This window comes from Cyrtonyx montezumae, unplaced genomic scaffold, assembly GCF_038088225.1.
Source record: "Cyrtonyx montezumae isolate F1298 unplaced genomic scaffold, pur_monq_1.0 scaffold_33, whole genome shotgun sequence".
In the NCBI taxonomy this organism is placed as follows: Eukaryota; Metazoa; Chordata; class Aves; order Galliformes; family Odontophoridae; genus Cyrtonyx; species Cyrtonyx montezumae.
The window spans coordinates 1,602,187-1,621,428 of NW_027072038.1; the positions used below are offsets into that span (position 1 = coordinate 1,602,187).

At 42.0% G+C, this 19,242-nt stretch overlaps 1 protein-coding gene across 1 annotated transcript in view; it reads right to left on the reverse strand.

Moving 5' to 3' along the window:
• ANTXR1 (ANTXR cell adhesion molecule 1) overlaps nucleotides 1-19,242 on the reverse strand; it is an 88,206-nt gene that overhangs the window by 44,447 nt on the left and 24,517 nt on the right. The window contains exons 11-12 of the mRNA XM_065745151.1: nucleotides 12,749-12,818; nucleotides 12,097-12,175 (exon numbers count right to left, since the gene is read on the reverse strand). Coding sequence (XP_065601223.1) covers nucleotides 12,097-12,175; nucleotides 12,749-12,818 — 149 coding nt within the window. The remainder of the gene's footprint in view (nucleotides 1-12,096; nucleotides 12,176-12,748; nucleotides 12,819-19,242) is intronic.

Below are 19,242 nucleotides of genomic sequence, written 5' to 3' on the forward strand. Positions count from 1 at the left end.
CAGCAGGCAGTCCTGACTTAAGCCTGTTTGAGAAGTTCTTGATGTAAGAGCCAGGCATACAGTAACCCCACCCAAATGTCAGGATCACTAAGTCTCACTAAGGACACATTCAAGAGCAGACTGACCTGCAGGATGGGAAAATTGGGTGCCTGCTTAAGTCACTCTAATTCAATGGCCAGATGATCTCCCATCATACCAAAATGGTAAGAATAATGGAAAAACAATCAAGGTCAAGAACATTTTCCAAACCTTCTTCTAGTGCAGAAGACATTTCTGGATATCTTGGATCAAGGCAATCTAATCTTTGACACTTGGAAATAAAAGAGATGTAGTTTGCACAGGAGAATTCACCCAAGACATCTCTGGAAATGGAAACTGGACCCTGACACAAAATAAAACTCATCTGAGAAGACAGAGCTGTACATTTTGGTGTTGTTCCTTTAGACAGATGGCATGAAGTAACATCCATCATCTACAAAATGGAACGTGCTGATGTTAAGCACTTTAGAATATGTGATTCTGCTTCTTTGTTGCTATGAAATCATAAAAGAAGGAAGGCTTTTTACGTCTAATGGCTGTCTGCCCTTTTGTGCCTATACTGAAATAAATTTTGTCATTAAGAATAATTTAAAAACAATTTGTAAAAATACAAGGCAAATTAAACTGGTCTTTCAACTGTTTTTTAACAGAATCTGTTTGTACTGCAAAGAGCAGTTTACATTACCCTAACACATCTGGATCTCTGCAAGGCAGCTGATGGGGCCAGCTGGTATTCTGCGTCTCTCAGCAGTGAAATAGTCCAGAGGAGTTGAAAGGGTTTCATTTGCCAAAACTTACATTTCTCACTCAGGTAGTGCCTCTCACCAAAGCCAGTACTGCATGACAAGCCTGCAGGAATGAGCTGTCTTCCGATATCAAAACCAGACACGCGAAAATGTGGGGTTGGTATTAAATCCTTTTCTTAAATTTGAACAGAGATGAAAATATTCCAGACAGATAAGAACTGAATTTTCTGGGCTCAGCCACAGCTATTAAGCAACAAATCAAGAACCCTGAATCTACAAATTCTATCTTCATTTCCTCTGATTACACTGTCACTGCTGTGAACTAGGCAATGAGGAAACTCTAGCAAGTCAGGCAAGGACAACACATATGTACATAATAAAACCTACCATAATCACCGAAGTGACCCAAAATCTTGCTTTTTCTTTGTTTGACCTCTATATTTTCAGTTTCTGCTATAATTCAGTTACCATTATGTGTACTGTCTATAGTTTCATAGAGCTTGAACTGTGCTTAGATGGAAAGTGCCACTACCCAAGCTGCATAATAAACAAGAAGGAAAATACGCCTGCTAGAACAGTTAGAGAAAGTTCCACTGGCATTTTTGAGCCTTTCTCCCTGCCTTAAAGATGGTTAAAATGGGCTGGTGAAGACTTCTGAAATGTCTGTTTCCATTCCATTATTTTTAAATGAACATTTGGAAGAGTGACACAAATGCTGGAATAATTCAATGAGCTACGTTTGACACATGTATTGAATAAAGGTTGTTAATTCAGAGAATGAAAACAGCTTTCATTATGAAGACAAAGAAGAATTTTAACACTTAACAACTGGAGTTCCTGTTAAATATCTACGAAATGAAGCACGGGAGCCCCTAAGTATACAGAGTTATCTGAAATCAGTGCTACTTTCTCATTGGGATTTATTTTTACTGCTTATACTGAGATAAAACTGTGGTGCCTGTGCCTACGGCAGGATCTCCATCACAAAAAAACTGAGCTAAGGTACTGATACCATTTCTGCCAACTGTAAACTAAACGTAAAATATTTACAACTTGCTTTCAGACAGCTGCTGAAGACCTAATGATGCTTGGAGCCATTGTTTTAAAATGCTTTGCAATCATATCAAGAAACAGTCTACAAGAAAGTGAGCAGGATCTTTAAATGATGTTTTGACACGCTACACATTTGACATGTGAAACCTCACGTAGACTCTGAAACAAATAAGCTGGTAGGGAATGCAAGGCATCAGTGCCTTGAAGCTGTTTGTCTTTTCCCTGCCAAAGAATCCAACAAGTCCAAGAAAACGCTGCAAGTATTGCTGGCAGTTGAAGGCCAAACAACCTCTGGATGATATCGCAAAATATTAAGAATATCGAGAAATCTGAAATGGGAGATTTGAGGCATTTCTTCATACACAGACATACACACACACACACACACATATATATACATAAACTCTTTTACTCAGAAATTAGTGCTGAAATGTGCTGGCCTTTAAGGAGCCGAACTGACTGGGGGGAATTCTTTTGTCATGAGGAAGGAACCCGGCCCACATCTGGGTCTATAGGTACCCCAATTGGTGAGGGATGACAAAATTTGACCCAGAACCCATGGCATAGGCTATTTCCTTAAGTCTACCCACAGAAATGCAGCTATGTGCTGCCCTCCAAAACAAGACATTCCTCTAGGGCACACACACATACGTTGGGAAGATCATAACTAAGAGAAAAAGGTCATGGTTAGGTACATGCACATTCCTTCAAGAGTCAGCAAACAGGGATGAATGCTCCAGGGAAATGACTCATCTACACTTCTCTTGCTGCCTACAAATATTAATGCCCAAGATCAAGTTCCTACAATTTTTGCTTTAGGAAGCAGGAATGCAATTGTACAGACAGGCAAAGCTATAAAACAGAATCAGTGACTCTAAGACCCTCTTTCACCTCAGGCATCCAGGGTGCTTCTAAGGGAAACACACATAAATTGTCTCCTCATTGACTTTTCAATGGCTTACATCTGAGGGTTTCAAACAAAAAAAGCCACTATGCATCAGATGGAAATTTGTTCTTGTTTTGTTTGAATCCTAATTATTTTGTTTAAGGTTTTATTTCATATTTTCTCCCTTTACTGTACTGGCATCTGCAGCATACAGTGGTTACTCCAGAATTGGAAAATGGAATAGTAACTTCAGAGTGTACTGTCTCCTGAAAGCTTTGACTACTGAGGTTCAGGAGTGATGAATGAAGTACTAGGTGCATCTAACAAATGTGCTCAAGCACTGCTGTTGATGAATTAATGCACCATTGATTTATAGGGAGAGGGCAGTGGTTAGCGTGCATGCTCATTACCACAACAGAAATAGATTTAAGTTGAAGCATGTGTTTAAACACACTGACTTTGTGGTGTGGCTAAGAGGGATGGACTCCTGTTGCATACATGCATCAAGCACTTGGCTTTAGTAGATAGTGAAGTTCAGTACAAGGAGTTTGTTTTAACTCCTACTGAATTCATCAGAAGGTAGGATCACAGAGGTGATACTCCCTTACCAGCTAACTGCTCCCCGGACCATTGATCCCATGCTGTGCAGCAGAGCATCTTGGAGCCTTTCCAGCCATTCTCACTCTGGGCAGGCTGGAAAACTGACAGCATTACTGTTCCTGTACTGGGAATGCAGTGTGAGACCTGTTCTGCTACCTGGGAACAACAGTGCAGTGCAATGCAGCCACCTCATCAAGTCTGCCTTCAGAGTGACTCATAATAACTAAAACGACACTTACTACTGCTAAATCCCAGGAGATGTGCAAGTCTCTATCCCAGTCCAGCATCCTGCACATTAAAATCTACAGTCTTTACATTTTCTCAGTGGGAAGAGCAGTGACACACTTAGAGCATACTGGGGGTATTAAGAGGAAAAGAACAAAGTGCTGCTAAAAGGCTTTATGACAGTCTTGACTATAGGTTCTGAACGAGCATCCAAATTCTGGCAGAGATTTTCTCATAGAAGAGAAAGGAGAATCAGGTTGAACAGAGGAAGGGGAGGACAAAGGATGACCCTGGCCTTTGCACATCAGATTCAGGCAGCTTTTATTGTGAAGGGAACATTCACCTTCTATCTAGAATGCAGCCATAGAACTTGACTCTCTTGGGAATGCCCCTGTTGCTGCAAAAGAAATTGATGCCTATCATCACACACACATCGGAACTTCATTATTATTAGTAGTAGTTGTATTATGATCCAGTCTAATTTCTAAAAGGAAATGGAATCTCACAGAATACGCTATTCTATAATGCTAACCTCTTTGATCATGGTCTATGTAATTGTTTGAGCCAAGCTCAGGAGGAGATGTGAGCAAGAAACACCTGTTCTGGGTCACCCAGTCTACACATCTTCAGCTCCACTTTTCTAAGTTTACTGTGTTGTGAAATGAGAGGTCCTTTGGCAACAATCTACTTTCCTCCCTTCCTTTCACAGCTGAAAGAAAACGAGAGTCCGTTTACAAAAGATTCTTCCAGCATCCTTGGTTATTTGCTTGACAGCACAATATAAACACCAGTGAAGCCTCACTTTACCACATGCTGTACAAACCCAGACCAAAGGACAGCCCTTGTCCTGTAGAGTTCACACATGGAGGAAAGGAGGAGTAATTATTGCTCCCTCTGTTACAAGGGAAGATCTTTGGTCAGAGAAAACATTTCTCTAATCCCTGATTGCAGTGCTCATACTTAGGAAAACACACTCAGTTTTTCCTTCAGAAGAAATAGCCACAAGTTTCCAGATAAACAGAAGTGTTAGCAAGACCTTTGGAAGACAGATAGAGCAGAATTAAGGGTAAAATTCAAATGATCCCTGTCTTGCAATGGAATACACTGCATCTGGGAGTTGGCACTACATACAATAGGGTCTGGTGAGATAGGTGAACTTTTTCTCAATTCAATCAAAAATCCTTCATATGATGGGTATCTAACCATTTGGAGATGTTCCCATTTTGACTGAGGAGCTTCTATTCCGAAAGAGCCCTCTCTTGTCCCTTGACACTTGGACCCAAAAAGCAAAGTCTTTGAGGTGAAACCTAAGCATTTCTTTTGGTTTTCATTTGTGCCTGAAGGCAGCCCTCAATATAAGGATGCTAAATTCATTTTGGGAGGTGAATAGCAACCGGAATAACAGACAAAATTCTGTGGAATTACATTTTGTCATAACAACAGCCATTTATGGCTCGATTTGGGTTTACTTCTTTGCAAGGAAAGGAAGGAAAACAGCACGGTACAGCTCTGGAATGCCTTGCCTTTGTGTGTCTGAGATTTGTAGCATTTAACCAACTTTGTTAAAAAAAGTAATGAAAATCTAAGCAGCACCATCCTGAACTAATGCTCTTACACACTTCCCCCCAAGGCTGAACTGGTGACGTTCCCCATGAGGCAGCCTGTCACGAGTTCAGCAAGGTTAAGCAAATACCAGCATGACCTGAACCCACAAAACAAGATGTATGAGACAAGTTTCCTTCTGAAATTTTGTTTAAATTGGAATCACATTTGGTAGTGTGGAAGGAAAGGATGCCACCTAAAGGGGCCTGGACAAAGAAGTGGGCCCAGAAAAAATAAATCAGTTTCAACAAGGCCAAAGGCAAAGTGCTGTGCTTGGGTCGGGTAATCCCAGATATATATGTACAGATGAGAGAAGAACTTGAGAGCAACCCCAAGGAGAAGGGCTTTTCCAAATGTCCATTCTATGATTCCTTCTCCACTCCCAATGTATTGGTCTCTTTTGGGAATACTATTTCCCAAATCTTAGGAGTACACTGTTTTAAAATGCCTACCTTACATGAGGGTGTTATAAAACAGCCCATGTAAGAATATTAGAGTGAAAGAATTTCTGCAGATTTAACTCTTAGGGTGATCTGAGAGGCAAAACCATTTACTGCTTACTATATCTGCAGCATGAAACAACTAAGAGCAATTTATTTTAGAAACAGACCTGAAATCGTGTGCCCTGGAGTTCCCACAGAGCAATATTTCAACTAATAATACACAGGTCAAGGCCTAGGAAAGGGCTCATTAAATTTACTCTGCAGTTTCATAAAGCTTCTATTGATACAATAGTAAATGCACTTTAATTGCCTACAGACCCAGGAACAGTGATAACTAGCAGAGCCATAACTGTGCAGCACAGAACAAAGTCACAATTGAAAAAACCCTGTGTTAGCACTGCAATCACATTCCTTCTGAATAAAAAACCCTTCACTGTAGGGAGTCATCAGATTTTACTACAGGCCTGAAGTGCTTTCTTGAATTTCTGACCTTCTTTTTCTCCATATTTAAAGACAAAATCCATCCACTATTGTTTGACTAAATGTACAAATTCCTCCAGTCTCTTTCAAACAGCCCCAGGAAAACAAAAAAAAAAATAGGGGAAACAAAGATGGAGAAAGATGTGCCAGTACTCACATCCTTTTTGTCAAAAGCAACACCTGTTGAAGTGATGAGACCAAATTCTTTTTTCCAGCTTGTTTCAACGTTTCATGTATCCTTGCAATTGGAACTGTGGGATCAGAGACACTATTTCTTCCCAGAATAGTGGGTGCAGGTTTGCAACACCAACCTCTAAGGTAAGGCAAGGTTGGTATCTACTAGCACCGGATAGGAGCAAGCCCAGTTTAGGTATTGCGTTGGCAAATGCAACCTCTCCCCCCAAATCCCCTGGCCCAATACATCCCTCCTCATCTGAAAGGCTCCTCTTCACAAGCACAATTCTCCTTGCTCTCCTCCTGAAGAAACTGAGAGTGCCACAGAAGACATCCACTGTGAACTGTATACACACGGCAAACAAAAACAACTTTCAGTCATTGGTAGATTAACATCCTGCAGCAGAAATGTTCTTGCACCCCATGTGTGGGTGCCTCCATTGGATGGAGGTGGATGCCCCATTCCTGGATGCACCCAGGGTCAGGCTGGATGGGGCCCTGAGCGCCCTGACCTTGCTGTAGATGTCTCAGTTCACTGCAGGGGAGATGGCCTAGATGACCTTCAAAAGTTCCTTCCAATTCAAATGATTCTATGATCCATTGTCTCTCCTTGCAGAGAAGCACCATATGTTTCTCACTAGGTGGTACAGGGGATTGATCTTCCAGCTGAGGCATTGGAGCTGCCCAGGAGACCTCCTTTACACGGTCACTCCAGCCCTGCAGTTTTCACCTCCCTTCCAGTTTTGAGAGTTGCTAGTGCAAGAGGTCATTAGTGGGTTTTGCTCTTCTGGGAGCCTTTTAGAAAATGAACAAAGACTTATTTTAATTCCCATCCTGGCTTCTGTCCGAGATGCGCTCTCTCCGCTCTGAGGAACTTGGCAGCAGTGGAGTAGGACTGACTTCCTGCCTGTGAACACTGATTCATTAATTACTTCCTCTACTGTACATCTCCTGTGTAACCATTCTGACAGCAGTATCTAATACTTTCTCCCTCTTTCAGTTCTTCAGAAAACTCCTGACATGGGAAGAGGAGCAAATCCCTTTTTTAAGGGTTTCCCAACTCCACCATCCACTACCTGATGAGCACAGTACACAAGCACATGAAAGCAACACTCACAGCACTGAAGTTTGATGCAGTGCAAGTTTGCAAACCTCAGGTGTGCTGAGGTTAACAGCTGAGAAATAGATATATACACATTTTAATTGTTAGCACTGGTGGGCTGAGGATGCTCTGCAGGGGTGGCTCCCATTTCATCTTGGGCTCTATGCCTTACACTCGGTGCTGCAAGATGGGGGTCTTGATATGTTTAGCAGAGAGTAAACCATTGTCTGTATCTAAGATGCCAACAGGAGAACAGAACTACTTTTTAACCTCTGACCATTGATTGTATGTCATCCAGTGAGAATATTCTGGTCTGTCAGGTTAAAGATAGAAAGTGTGACATCTAAGAGAACACCTGAGCATCAGTGTAAGCTGCCAGCTTACAGACTGAGACTGGAAATGACATTAATCTTTACTTTCCAACTCAGTGTCTCTTTAAAAGGTGTGAGAAAACAGATCAAGAAGAATTCAGTCTTTCATCGTCTATAGACATACAGCATTTGTGCTCTGTAATGCCACATCTAAGCCTGACAGTCACAGATGGCTTTATTCAGCTACCAGATGCTTCAGGTTTCTACTAGCACACAGTATGAGGATCTTGAGAGCAGTGACCAAGGTCACTTTAAATACCTGTAAAGCAGACAGAACAATCTTTGCTGGATGAAGAAGATATTTAGAAGATAGCCAGGAGGGGGAATGTCCTGTCCCCTAGGCAAGGACACACTGAATCAAGTGATGGAGGCAACAGTGGTGAGTTTTGATACCTAAACATTGTTTGACATCAGAGTAGCTCCTGGAAACTCAGAACAGGAAGACACAGTGGCAAAAGAGATGCACAGGATACTTCCATAGGCCTCTTAAATACCTTCAAGGGCAATCTTCTCCTGATGTCAGTCCAAGCAATCACTGGTTCCAAGAGTTGGAGAGAGAAAAGGCTTTGAATCTGTATTGGATTCTACAAAGCAGAGATGATTTTGTCCAAAAGCACAGAGGGAAACAAGTTCAGCTTCTCCTTGGGTCAGCATGATGCTGTAGCCTTGAAATCACTTCTTAAGAAGCTCCTCCATGTGCCCAACCTTTGAAGGCTTCAGTACTCAGGGCTGCCATTTAGCTCCTTCTGCCAGCAGCAGAGGTCACCTGGATGCCCCTGCAGAATTTTGCTTTCTTCTGCTTAGGTAATGCAGTAACAATGTGGTTTCTTTGCTCATTATTTGGAAAGGAGCATCCTTCCCCCACAGGGAACTTTAAAATGGAAGAAAAATATTCTTTAAGAGGTGCAAATATTGAAAAACCAACTTCAGAGAAATAAATTCATAACTCTCCAAGACAAGCAAGCAAAGAGACAAATTCATCAAATCCTTCCAGCCAGCTGAGTTTTGTCATAGATGCTGGCATCTCATCCCCTAGCTAAGCACATAAACAGCACACTGTCTCCAGCTTTAAAAATGCTCTCATTCCAGCCATTCCCTTGTACTGTTGGGGTAGCTGCCAGTGGTCTCACAGCTTAGGCCAAATACCACCCTAAATTATGCTCAGGGCAACCCCATCTTTGTTTAACTCTAATACATAGGTTAGTGGAGGGCAGGATTAAACTTCTGCCTGCAGCCCCTGATTTACACAGTGTCACCCTCTTGCTTTTGAAATAAAACCAACCTTCCACTCGTAGAAGATTTACCAAATGCCAGACAGTAATCCTTTGGTCTGGGGTGTTGGGTTAGCAAGATCTTTAAATAAAAAATAGTATTGGCCATCCACAGAGAGGACACAAGCAGGCTTCATTCACTGCAGGCAGCATCACGCTGCTTAAGCTAGAGGGTTTCAGCTGCATTCCATAAGTTAATAAAACAAATGCTTTGCCCAACCACAACAGCTCCTGTGTCTGGCCCAATTTTTGACAAATAAACAGAAATCACTGCATTCCCCCAGCAAGATGTCATAAAGGCCTCTGCTGCTGTAAGCACCCTGCAAAAGTGAGCAGGACACAGCCCTCCCACTTCCATCCCATTGGAGCATGTGCTGCTTTTTGCACATCACCACTTGGGGACCTGAGACAGCATATGCTCCAGTCCTACCCACCTATGGATACATGAATAACTGGGGTTGGCATGCTTTGTCTTCTCATAGCAATGGGTGCAATACCCATTGCTTCTCTCCAGCATGCCTTTAATTTTCCAATCTGGACTGGCAGAAATATGCCCTGACACTATCATCCAGGTCTGAACTCTATGGAGGAATGGGTTGCCATTTTGCAGACACGTCTCACTACTACAAGAACCCAACCTTATGTTGAGATAATCTTGATATAATCCACATTCTGTTCTTTCACACTTCATTGAGACAAGGGCTGCACTCTTAAAACTGAGTGGACCTATGGAATTCCGTGGTAAATGGTTCTTACCAGCTCCAGAAAATGACAAATTTTAACTAGAGCCACTCTTGCCTGAGATCAGACTTGAGATGAGCTCTTCCTTACTCATCACTAAGATCTTCCATTTGGAATTGCATCTGGTGGCTAATGGGTGAGTGCAAGATCCAGATCCTCACCACAGGGATTTAAAAGTAAATCAACTCCTTTGCCTCTGAAAACTCATACTGAAGATCCTGAGAAAGAAAAACAAAACAAAGGCCCCAAAGACCTCCTATGAACTGCTTCATAACTTGGGCTTGAAAGTCACTGGTCCAGTTTGGAAGAAGAATTTTGGTTCCTTTTTTCCCAATTCATCTCCACCAGATTCAGCTGAGTGACTGCAAGTCTTCCCAAAGCGTACTTTAAAATGGAAATATCCTCTGCAGCAAAAACATCCTTACAAAGGTCTTCTGTCTTCTTTTATTAAATAGAAAATCAGCTACTTTTCATCAGAAGACAGAACTGCAGTAAAGAACAAGGACAGCCTGAATACTCACTTTAAAAACAGAATTCAAGTGTTTCTGGTAATTTTATTTTAGGAACCTGAATGAGTAATTTCTTGAGATGTGAGGAAATGGGGTATAAAAGCATACACTGCCTTGCCTGCACTCTGACACAGGAAAGCACAAGCAGTTGAGCAAAAGAAAGACTAAAATAGAGCCTAATCAGCTGAATTTAAGGCATCCCTTGCATATATTTGATTGCAAACCTTGAAGCCTGCCACATTTCAGGAATCAGAAACCTACGGAAAGCAAGAAGCCCCATGAAGCACAATGGACATGTGCAATACAAGCAAGTGGATTCTATCTGCAGGTATGTATGCCAAGATTTGAAAGAACATGTAGAAGCTGTGAGTCTGCTTCAGTTGTGTCTCCTTTAGAATAAGAAAAACAAGCAAAAAAAACCAACCCCAAACCCCCAACAGTATTCACCAGTGAGATCTAATGTGGTGCTGACAGTCCTGACAAGTAGAGTCACTTAGTGCTGGAAAACAGAATGTCTTTCATTCTTTCTCAACAGAGCAGGAAGGAGATTAAATCACTCATTACATATGCTTTCATTCCAAACCTGCTCTCATTTTCTCCACATTGAAATGCTGTAGCAGATTTTACACCTCAAGTGGAAAAAATGCAAATAATGACTTCAGTTAGGCAGTATGGGTTCAAGCTAAAGCTGTCTGTTCCCAGAGGGACTGAGTTTCTGCTAGAGAGGGATGTGCATTGCTGAATTCAAGAGACACAAAACTGTCATTTCCTAAAAGGGACAAATGCTCAAGAACAATATGTTTGCCTCATGTTTGTATGTGAAGGCAGCCTAAATGTGGAAAAAGTGTTTCTTGCCCTCACAAAAATGATTCTGCTGGGCAAGGCAAAAATTCCCAGTATCCCATTTCCAGCAGCTGGCAGTTGGCATTGGAAGACACAACGTGAGCACAGGAGTACTGAGTCCTCTGGAGTCAGGCCTTGCTGAATTACAGCACCAAAGCTGTGATGCATTCCAAGGCAAAGGCCTTGATCCTTTGTTCCTTGCCAAGAAGTGACCTATTTGTCTCAGATGGTGCCATGGTTTTATGTTTTCTTTCTCTTAGAGCACTCACTGTTTGATAAAACTGATATTTATTTGTCGATCTTGTTCCTAGGAGACTTAAATAAAGATCAAGACCTCTACTAGTACAGTATCATTTTATTATTAAACTTATGAGAGACTGGCCCAACTTTCTTATCATGAAAACTAGCTAAAAGTTTTGGTATCTGCAGTGATAAAAAAGCCTGTTAGATACAGATGCTTACACTCCATCTGCCCTGCTCTATAAACATTTGGGAGTCAAGTTGGAAGGGAACCATAACGATCATTAAGTCCAACTCTTGACTATTTCTTAACATCTTCTAAACTATTTAAATGTTGCACAGAAAGGTTTTGTCATCAAAGTGCATACTGGTCTTCAGTCTAAGAGAGCAATCACAACTGCTGTGTGTCTTTTACCACTGGCAGCACCATGGTTGAGGCAGACTGACTTAAAAAAGAACACAAGACATGCCTTTTGTTCATTGGGCAAGAAGGCATAGACACCTTCAGACTTTGGCTGCTAGTTCTGCTCTGATCTGTGCATGTGGATATAAGGGCTAAGGTGTTCACTGAAAGCAAAAGAGCTTTGCCATATTATGGCACAGAAAATGCTAAATTTCTGTGCTCACAGACTCAGTTTCAAAAGAGGGAAACAAGTCCTTCACACGCCAAGCTGATTAAATTGGAAACCTTAATACCAGTGTACCAAACAAATCTGCTGTTAAATAGAACCATCCTACTGAATCATTTCAAGTGGATGAATAAGAACTTACACAGTGTGTACTGGAGATGATGACAGAGCTGGAGATGAAGCTTAGGCCATCGTTCATGCTAACTTGAAGAGCTGCCTCCCTAAAAAAAAAACACCAAAGAAACAAGTCAGGGCTGCCTGTCTGCAATCCAGTTTTGGATAACACTGTCTGGAACTTGGACTTCAGGATCAGCAGCAAAACTTTCCCCATTTGAAGAAAGAATATTTTTCTGTCACTGAAAGGATTATTTACCCTCCTATTGACTCTCCTCTGTACTTACATGAAAAAGAGAAAAATATCTGTTCAGGCACAGAAGTCCTTTAGATGGAAATCCCATATGGGGGTCCAAAGTCTGGTCACAGAACTATTAATAAGCTACCCTAAGTTGAGATAGTGGCAGAGAAATCCTAAATCAATTGACACATGTAATGCAAACATGCTGTAGCCAATTGGTGCACTCAGATGTGCCACACCTGATAAATCCCAACCGATGATAGTGAACAATGCTCTGCATTAACCTAAAAATTTGTGGTTTAAAAGCTATGATCTCCTCAAAGGTGAAACACAGATGACAACATAAGAATTAGTTGCACATAAGAATAGAGTATAATGAGATGAGGCAGACTGTTATTTTCCCATGGGCAAAGTACTAGAGAATGTAGAAAAAACATACATGCCAACTTCTCGTAGCACAGGTGCTGGGCAGAGTAAATAAGTATCTTCCACGACAAAAGGCTTCTCATCTGGGGAAAAAAAAAGAAGAAAAAAAAAAAAAAGAGAGAGAAATACAAAGATTTATTACCAGATCAGTAACACAGACCTCGAGACATAGCTTAGAATAATGTTTTTCCTGACTTGTGAAGCCCTGCAGCAGGGCTCAGGGCATCAGAAGTCCAGCATTGTCTGCCAGCCCCATTCTGTAGGCAACATCCTTCCCAACCCCGCAGCCAGTGTGTGCTGCTGAAGTCTCTCATGCCCTAAATCTGAGTCACAACAGAACTGAAGACCCAAAGCTTTCTGAATGCACAGTCATCACAGCCCCTTTGTATAGGAGGCTTGAATGTAGAATCATAGAATATCTCAAGTTGGAAGAGACCCATAAAGAACCAATGAGACCCGTGCAATGTAAGTGCAATAGATCACATATGACTGGAAATAGATGGGTGAAGAAAATCATGGAAAATCTCACAACTTCAAGGCTGAACTGTCTGAACCTAAATTAAACCTTCTTGCCTCTGCTACAGCTTTTAAAGCAGAGTGAAAAATAAAATAAAATAACAATAGGAGTTAGCCTCGGAAACAGGAATATCAGCCAATGCTCTTTTGTAGACTTAGAACTTTGCACTACCTCCCTAGTCACCAGAGAGATGGGGATCCTAAGGAACTTCCTGGCCCATTAGCCAGCTGACCAGAGATCAGGCAGGTTGGCAGAAAACCAGGCAGACAGGCTGGTTTCTTTTACTTTTGGCTAGAAACCACACATTCCTACAGAATAGTTTGATTCTGCTGAATCAGCAGTTTCCAGAAGTGTGTCACTGCATCATGAAGCTTTCTTCCTGCTGTGGTTAGAACCACCTCTAGGATCTTCTCTAGATATGCTTACACATAGATGAAATGAGATCACTTAGCAAATACCATCAGATTTCCTAAAAATTTCCAGTTAAAACTTTAATTTTGTTTGAAATCCTGGCAGATTTAAAACCGATCACAAATCCAAATCTTAAATCTTATCAAGATACGCTGCAGGACAGAGGAGTCCTTTCTATGGTACTGTGTTAAGCAGGAGAATACCACCTTGCTTTGCTGTTTGAAATGCAGAAAGCAAAACCAAGGAAACCAACTGCACAGTCCACTCACTTATCTTCCCAGAGAGCATTAACATGGGCAACATGGAATCAAGATTAGAAACAGGGTGCAGTGCCAAACTGGCATCACTGACAGAAATGGGATGGAAAGGAGCAAGAAGGAGAGCAAGAAGAAGATTCATTAGCAGTCTAATGAATAGTTGAACTGGTCTATTCTGCACAGTCTTTTGTTTTCGAGCTACAATTCCACTTAAGGTGCCAACGGAAAGAGGAAAAACCACAGAGGCAAAAGCCAAAGAGAGTGCAGTAATCTTCTTGAAAGAAGCATCAGCTGTGAGTCTTGTTCAGTCTTGGTTGCTAGATTTTTTCACGTGGATATTGTCTAATAGTGATCTGGGTGATAGCAGTGAAGCACAATAATGCTACCCCAACACCAGTGCTCAGACCGAACTCTAACCTTAAAACTAACTTAATTATAATCCTAATCATAACCCTAACCCAACTCTAACCCCGACCACAAGCCAAACTTAACTCTGACCCAACCCAACTCCTCTAACCCTAAACATAATCCTAACCAACCCCAACATTGGTCTCATTCGTGATGGTTGGAGCTCAGCAGGGCTCACTCAGAAGCAGGGCTATGCAGCACATTTTACTGTAGTGAATGTAGAATGAAGAAGAAACAAGACAAAGTTTGCAAGAGTTTGCTCCCTTGGTGCAGGAGCAGGACTCACTGAGTCAAGCCCTCTCTCCCAGACATTCCTACAGGAGAGGTTTTTACTGAATGCAAAACTGTAGAAAGAAACAATATTGCTCAAGTAATTCCTATCACACATTACAATCCCTATTTCATAGTGGCCTATTTCTTTGCTTTGGCAGCAAAATAAAGGATGATTTCCTAAAGCAGGTTAGGGACTGTTTATTTTCTATGCTCCATTAAAAAATGCAACAGTAGTGAAAAGTTATAGCTTTCACTTAAGTTTTCCTTATGTTTCCAGCAAATCCCATGCACACACACTTGAATTTTTGCATTGTCTGCAGCAGTTGTTTTGTTAGGGGGCTGTTGACACACAAGCAAACAGCTGAAAATGAAACATCACAGCCAGCCATATGGTTTGCACAAACAGGCTTCACTTCTGCATCAAGGCTCGGCTGCTGAGAGCAGCCTTCAAGAGTCTGTGATCCCTCTTGATCCCTGCCCCCAGTGTTGGCCTGGAAAGTACCATATATTACTCCTGCTTTCCCACAACCCTGGTACAAGAACACCTACTAACATTTCCACTATGCTAAACATTAAGAGCATTAGCATGGGGTTTTCCTTTGCTAGCCCCACACCACTGACAATGGCAACTTTCTCACTATGAGAGAGCGTGACAGACAATGGGTATTTAAAGCATCTGTGATGCTCACACTCCACATAACCTTGAGCATAGCACTGGATTCATGGTGAGCTCACATCACATGCAGTCACTCACTTTTGCAATGGAGTAGCCAAGCAAAGCAGAAGTGTTTCCCACTGACTTTGCCCACGCATGGAGTATGCATACTGGTGATGAGTGCAGTGCACTGTGACACTCCAGTGTTGTTCTCACCCAGGTTTATGAAGGTATAATGAGTTTATGACATTGTCTCAGCGCACACACAACAAGATAATGAAGACCAGTGTCTTGTCTTCTCCTTTGCTAACACCAGCAGCCAAAGCCAAGGAATGCTCCATGCCAGCACTCACTAAAACGAAAGCTGGTTTAATTTTGCACTGGAACTCCTCAGCTTTTTGTTTCTGTTTCTCTCCCTTCCCATCCCCTAACTTGCATTACATCTATGCCTCTCTAGAAAGTGCATCAGCCTCACAGCTAGCAGGGTTGACTACAGAGAAAGATTATTTTGTTTGGAGAATGCTTGTGTTTCACCACAAAAATGAGTGACTATTTCTTAGCTCTAAACAAAAGAGGATTCGTTCCGTTTGCAAAACTCTGGCCATCTGACTCCTTCCTGGAAAACGTACACTAAGAAACCAAACAAAACAACACTTCCCATCTGCTATTGCATCTCTAGCTGCATTTGAAAAGATGCCTCTTTTTTTTCTTCTTTTTTTTTCAGGTTACATAAAAACTTGCTGTATTTCTGTGCAGTAAGAAATGGTCCGAATGCTCCCGAGCTCCAGATCTCGTGCCAAAGCTGAACTTTGTGGTTTGGACTCCTGTCAGCTGACGATGCTGGTGGATGAGCTGGGAAGGCAGGGCCCACTCTGTGCTGCTGATCTTGCTGCACAGGAAGCAATTTCCCTTCTCAGCTCGGCCGCTAGCTGGCCTTGCAGCCCTGCAGAAGTCATCTAGAGTCCTTTGCCAGATTTATAGAAATGCATTGCAGGCATCAGTTATGGGCAGAGCCTCAGGAAGTGTTGCAAGGCTTCACCTTTGAGAAAGTCCACCCAAAGTAAGGAGCACGCTTTTTGTTACTTACCTATCCAGCCCTGACGACTGCATCAAACAAAATAAGGCTATTACTGTAAAAGATGTCTATAAGAAGAAGTATAAATGGGTAGCTAAAACTAATAATCTCCTCACAGCTGTGTGCAGAAATGGAGACGGGTCAAACATCTCCCCAGAATACATCTGTTTTCTATAGATGCCCTTTCAGCAAGGTATTTTCTACTGCTCAAATTCCCGTAATTCACTATCCAGCATTCCTATACCTTTTAACAGCTATCTGTAGCCTGTAAAATCTATTAGTCCTAGCATTAGTGTGTAGTTTCTTTTGCCATTAGCAGGGTGTAGCCTTTTGGCAAGCCAGGACTTGGAGTACATCCCAACTATAATAATAACAGTCTCAATATATGCATGATGTTTTAACACAGAAGAGCAAAACTGAGTAAAACCAGAGGAACAAAAACCCAAAGGTGACAAAGAAATACAGTACTTCATTTCAGATTGCTTATATAGCATAAAACAGCCTTTTCTTTGGTTAATGGCTCATCCTAAAACCAATGGGCAGACTAAAAGCTGACTGCAAAGATCTCTTACAGAAAGCATTAATGCTTTCAGATTGTCATCTCAATACTACCAATGCTGACTGTTGGACTTTTGCATCTCTAAGAAGCTACGGTTTCTGTTAGACTAGTACAGCCAAATCAGGGGAATCTGGCTACTCTCACATGAGGTTCCCTCAGGAATGTTTGTGCTAAGGAGGTTGTTTTCTCTTTGGACACCTGAGACCAACTTTTGGAGCAGGATACCCAGGGAAGTGGTGGCATCACCATCCCTGGAAATGTTTAAGGAAAGGGTTGATGTGGAACTTAGGAACATGGTTTAATAGGTAGTACTGGTGGTAGGTGGATGATTGGACTAGATGACCTTAGAGGTCTTTTCCAAACTTTGTGATTCTGGGATTCTATGAGATAGGTAGTGCTGAGCTAACATGGACCTGAGCACTTCCATTATTCATCTGAAAACCCAAAATACTCCTATTATTCTCTGCACCAACTACCAAAGCCCAGTGGCAGATCATGCTGGCTGACTCTTCTTATGCCATTCCTTATGACAACTCTGCAAGCAAAGTTTTTATTTCAGATCCACTTTGCGGGGAGGTAGGAATGCAAAAAGACACTGGAACACTGAACGGCCTATGAGAAGGCCCATAAATAAAGAGAGAATGTTTTGTTAATGCTGTAATGAAAACCACATTGAGATCATGCTATGATTGCTCTGTTATGTGTAGGGACACGTGAGCTTTGAATGCCAAAGCCAGAGCCGAGTTTAGAGGATGGGGGGAAGAGAGATAAGCACATAGCAATGATATCACATCCATAAGTGTCTCTAGATAGAGAGAGGGGATCTGGAAGGAATTTTTTTATTCTGATGGGTTCCTTTGCCTCTGAAGGGTTCATCTGCTGAGCTTACAGCTCTGTTCACCAAGTATGTATAGACTAAAAACTGCTAACAGAACTTGGCAGGCACCGCACTATTAATTTGCTCATGCTCACAACTGGCAGCTCTGAGTGCAGCACATGCTCCAGTATGAAAGGGTCACTACCAGGAGGTGTCCTTCAGGGGCATGCCTTGCCCCACTTCAGTCCCATGGTGCAGTTACCATAAGGCCCATCACACTCCTTTGCACAAAGTACCCACACAGCCATTTGTCAGAGGCTAGGAAAGCATTTGAGAGAAGCACAACTCTTTCTCCTATTTTCATACTATTCCTATTTATTTACATGGATGCTCCATCCCTGAAGGTGTTGAAAGTCACACTGAATGGGCTCCTGGGCAACTTGATCTGGCCAAGTGTACACAGCATTCCCTAGAATGCAAAAGATTTGGTCCTATCTCTGCTATGGTGCATGCTGTTTCCTCACCAATCTTTCATCCCTCCATTGAGTTTTAAATTGCTTTGGACAGAGCTTTCCTCCATGCCCAGAGCTATCTTTGCTGGATCCTGCACAATCTGGGCAGACAAAGACATTTTAGCACCATGAAGCAGTCGTAAGTCACTGCACTGGATAATTAATTTTAACTCTGCACAGTCTGAAACCAATTCTCCTAGGTCCTGCTGCTGGCAGAAAACACCCTGCTGTTGAACATGCATCTGATTACCGTTCTGTGCAGCCAAATATTCTTCATGATTTCTACAGATGTTCCTTTTTTAATTATTTTTTTTTCCTATCCCATAGCTATGAACATTATGAGCCAAAGCTCTCTTCACCTGCCACTTTTCTCTGCCAGTAATCCCAATAAAAATCTATTAGCTCATGCCCTTAACCTCATCGAGTCCTAGCTGTGCTGGTCTACATCTCATCAGGGATAATTTGAGGTTTCAGAAACTGCTGGCTTAATGTTATCTTTAAAAATACCTCCCTCTCTGATACAATAAGAGTCCGAGAAGTTTCAAGCAAACAAAAACAGCTGAGCCACCCACTCTCCATAAGGTTTCCATAAAAACTCTCTTTGAGTTCATGCTTATGTCAAACTGTTTGCATCTAAGTGGGCAAAAAAGAATACAAGCTGGAGCTGCAGGCTGCATTAAAGCAGAAGTACTGAGATATTTGCTGACATAGAGCAGCTCAAACTTAATAAAGCTGTGCCAATTTCCACCAGGAGAGTTGTGGATCTGGGAACACTGATGAGCAACTGTTGGATTCCTTCAATTTGGGAACAGTTTGAACTCAGAAATGGAGTTTATGGCCTCTTCCTTCCAGGTCAATGCATCAAGCACTCTAGGATTGTGCAAAATGAACAGAGAAGTCTTGGTGTGGTGCCAAGGAGAATGAGCTCATTTTTCACCTATACACTGATTCAGGACACAATGAATACATCAGGTCAGAGGGTTGGGGATGTATTTGGCCCTCATCCTTATTTTCCACGGCCAT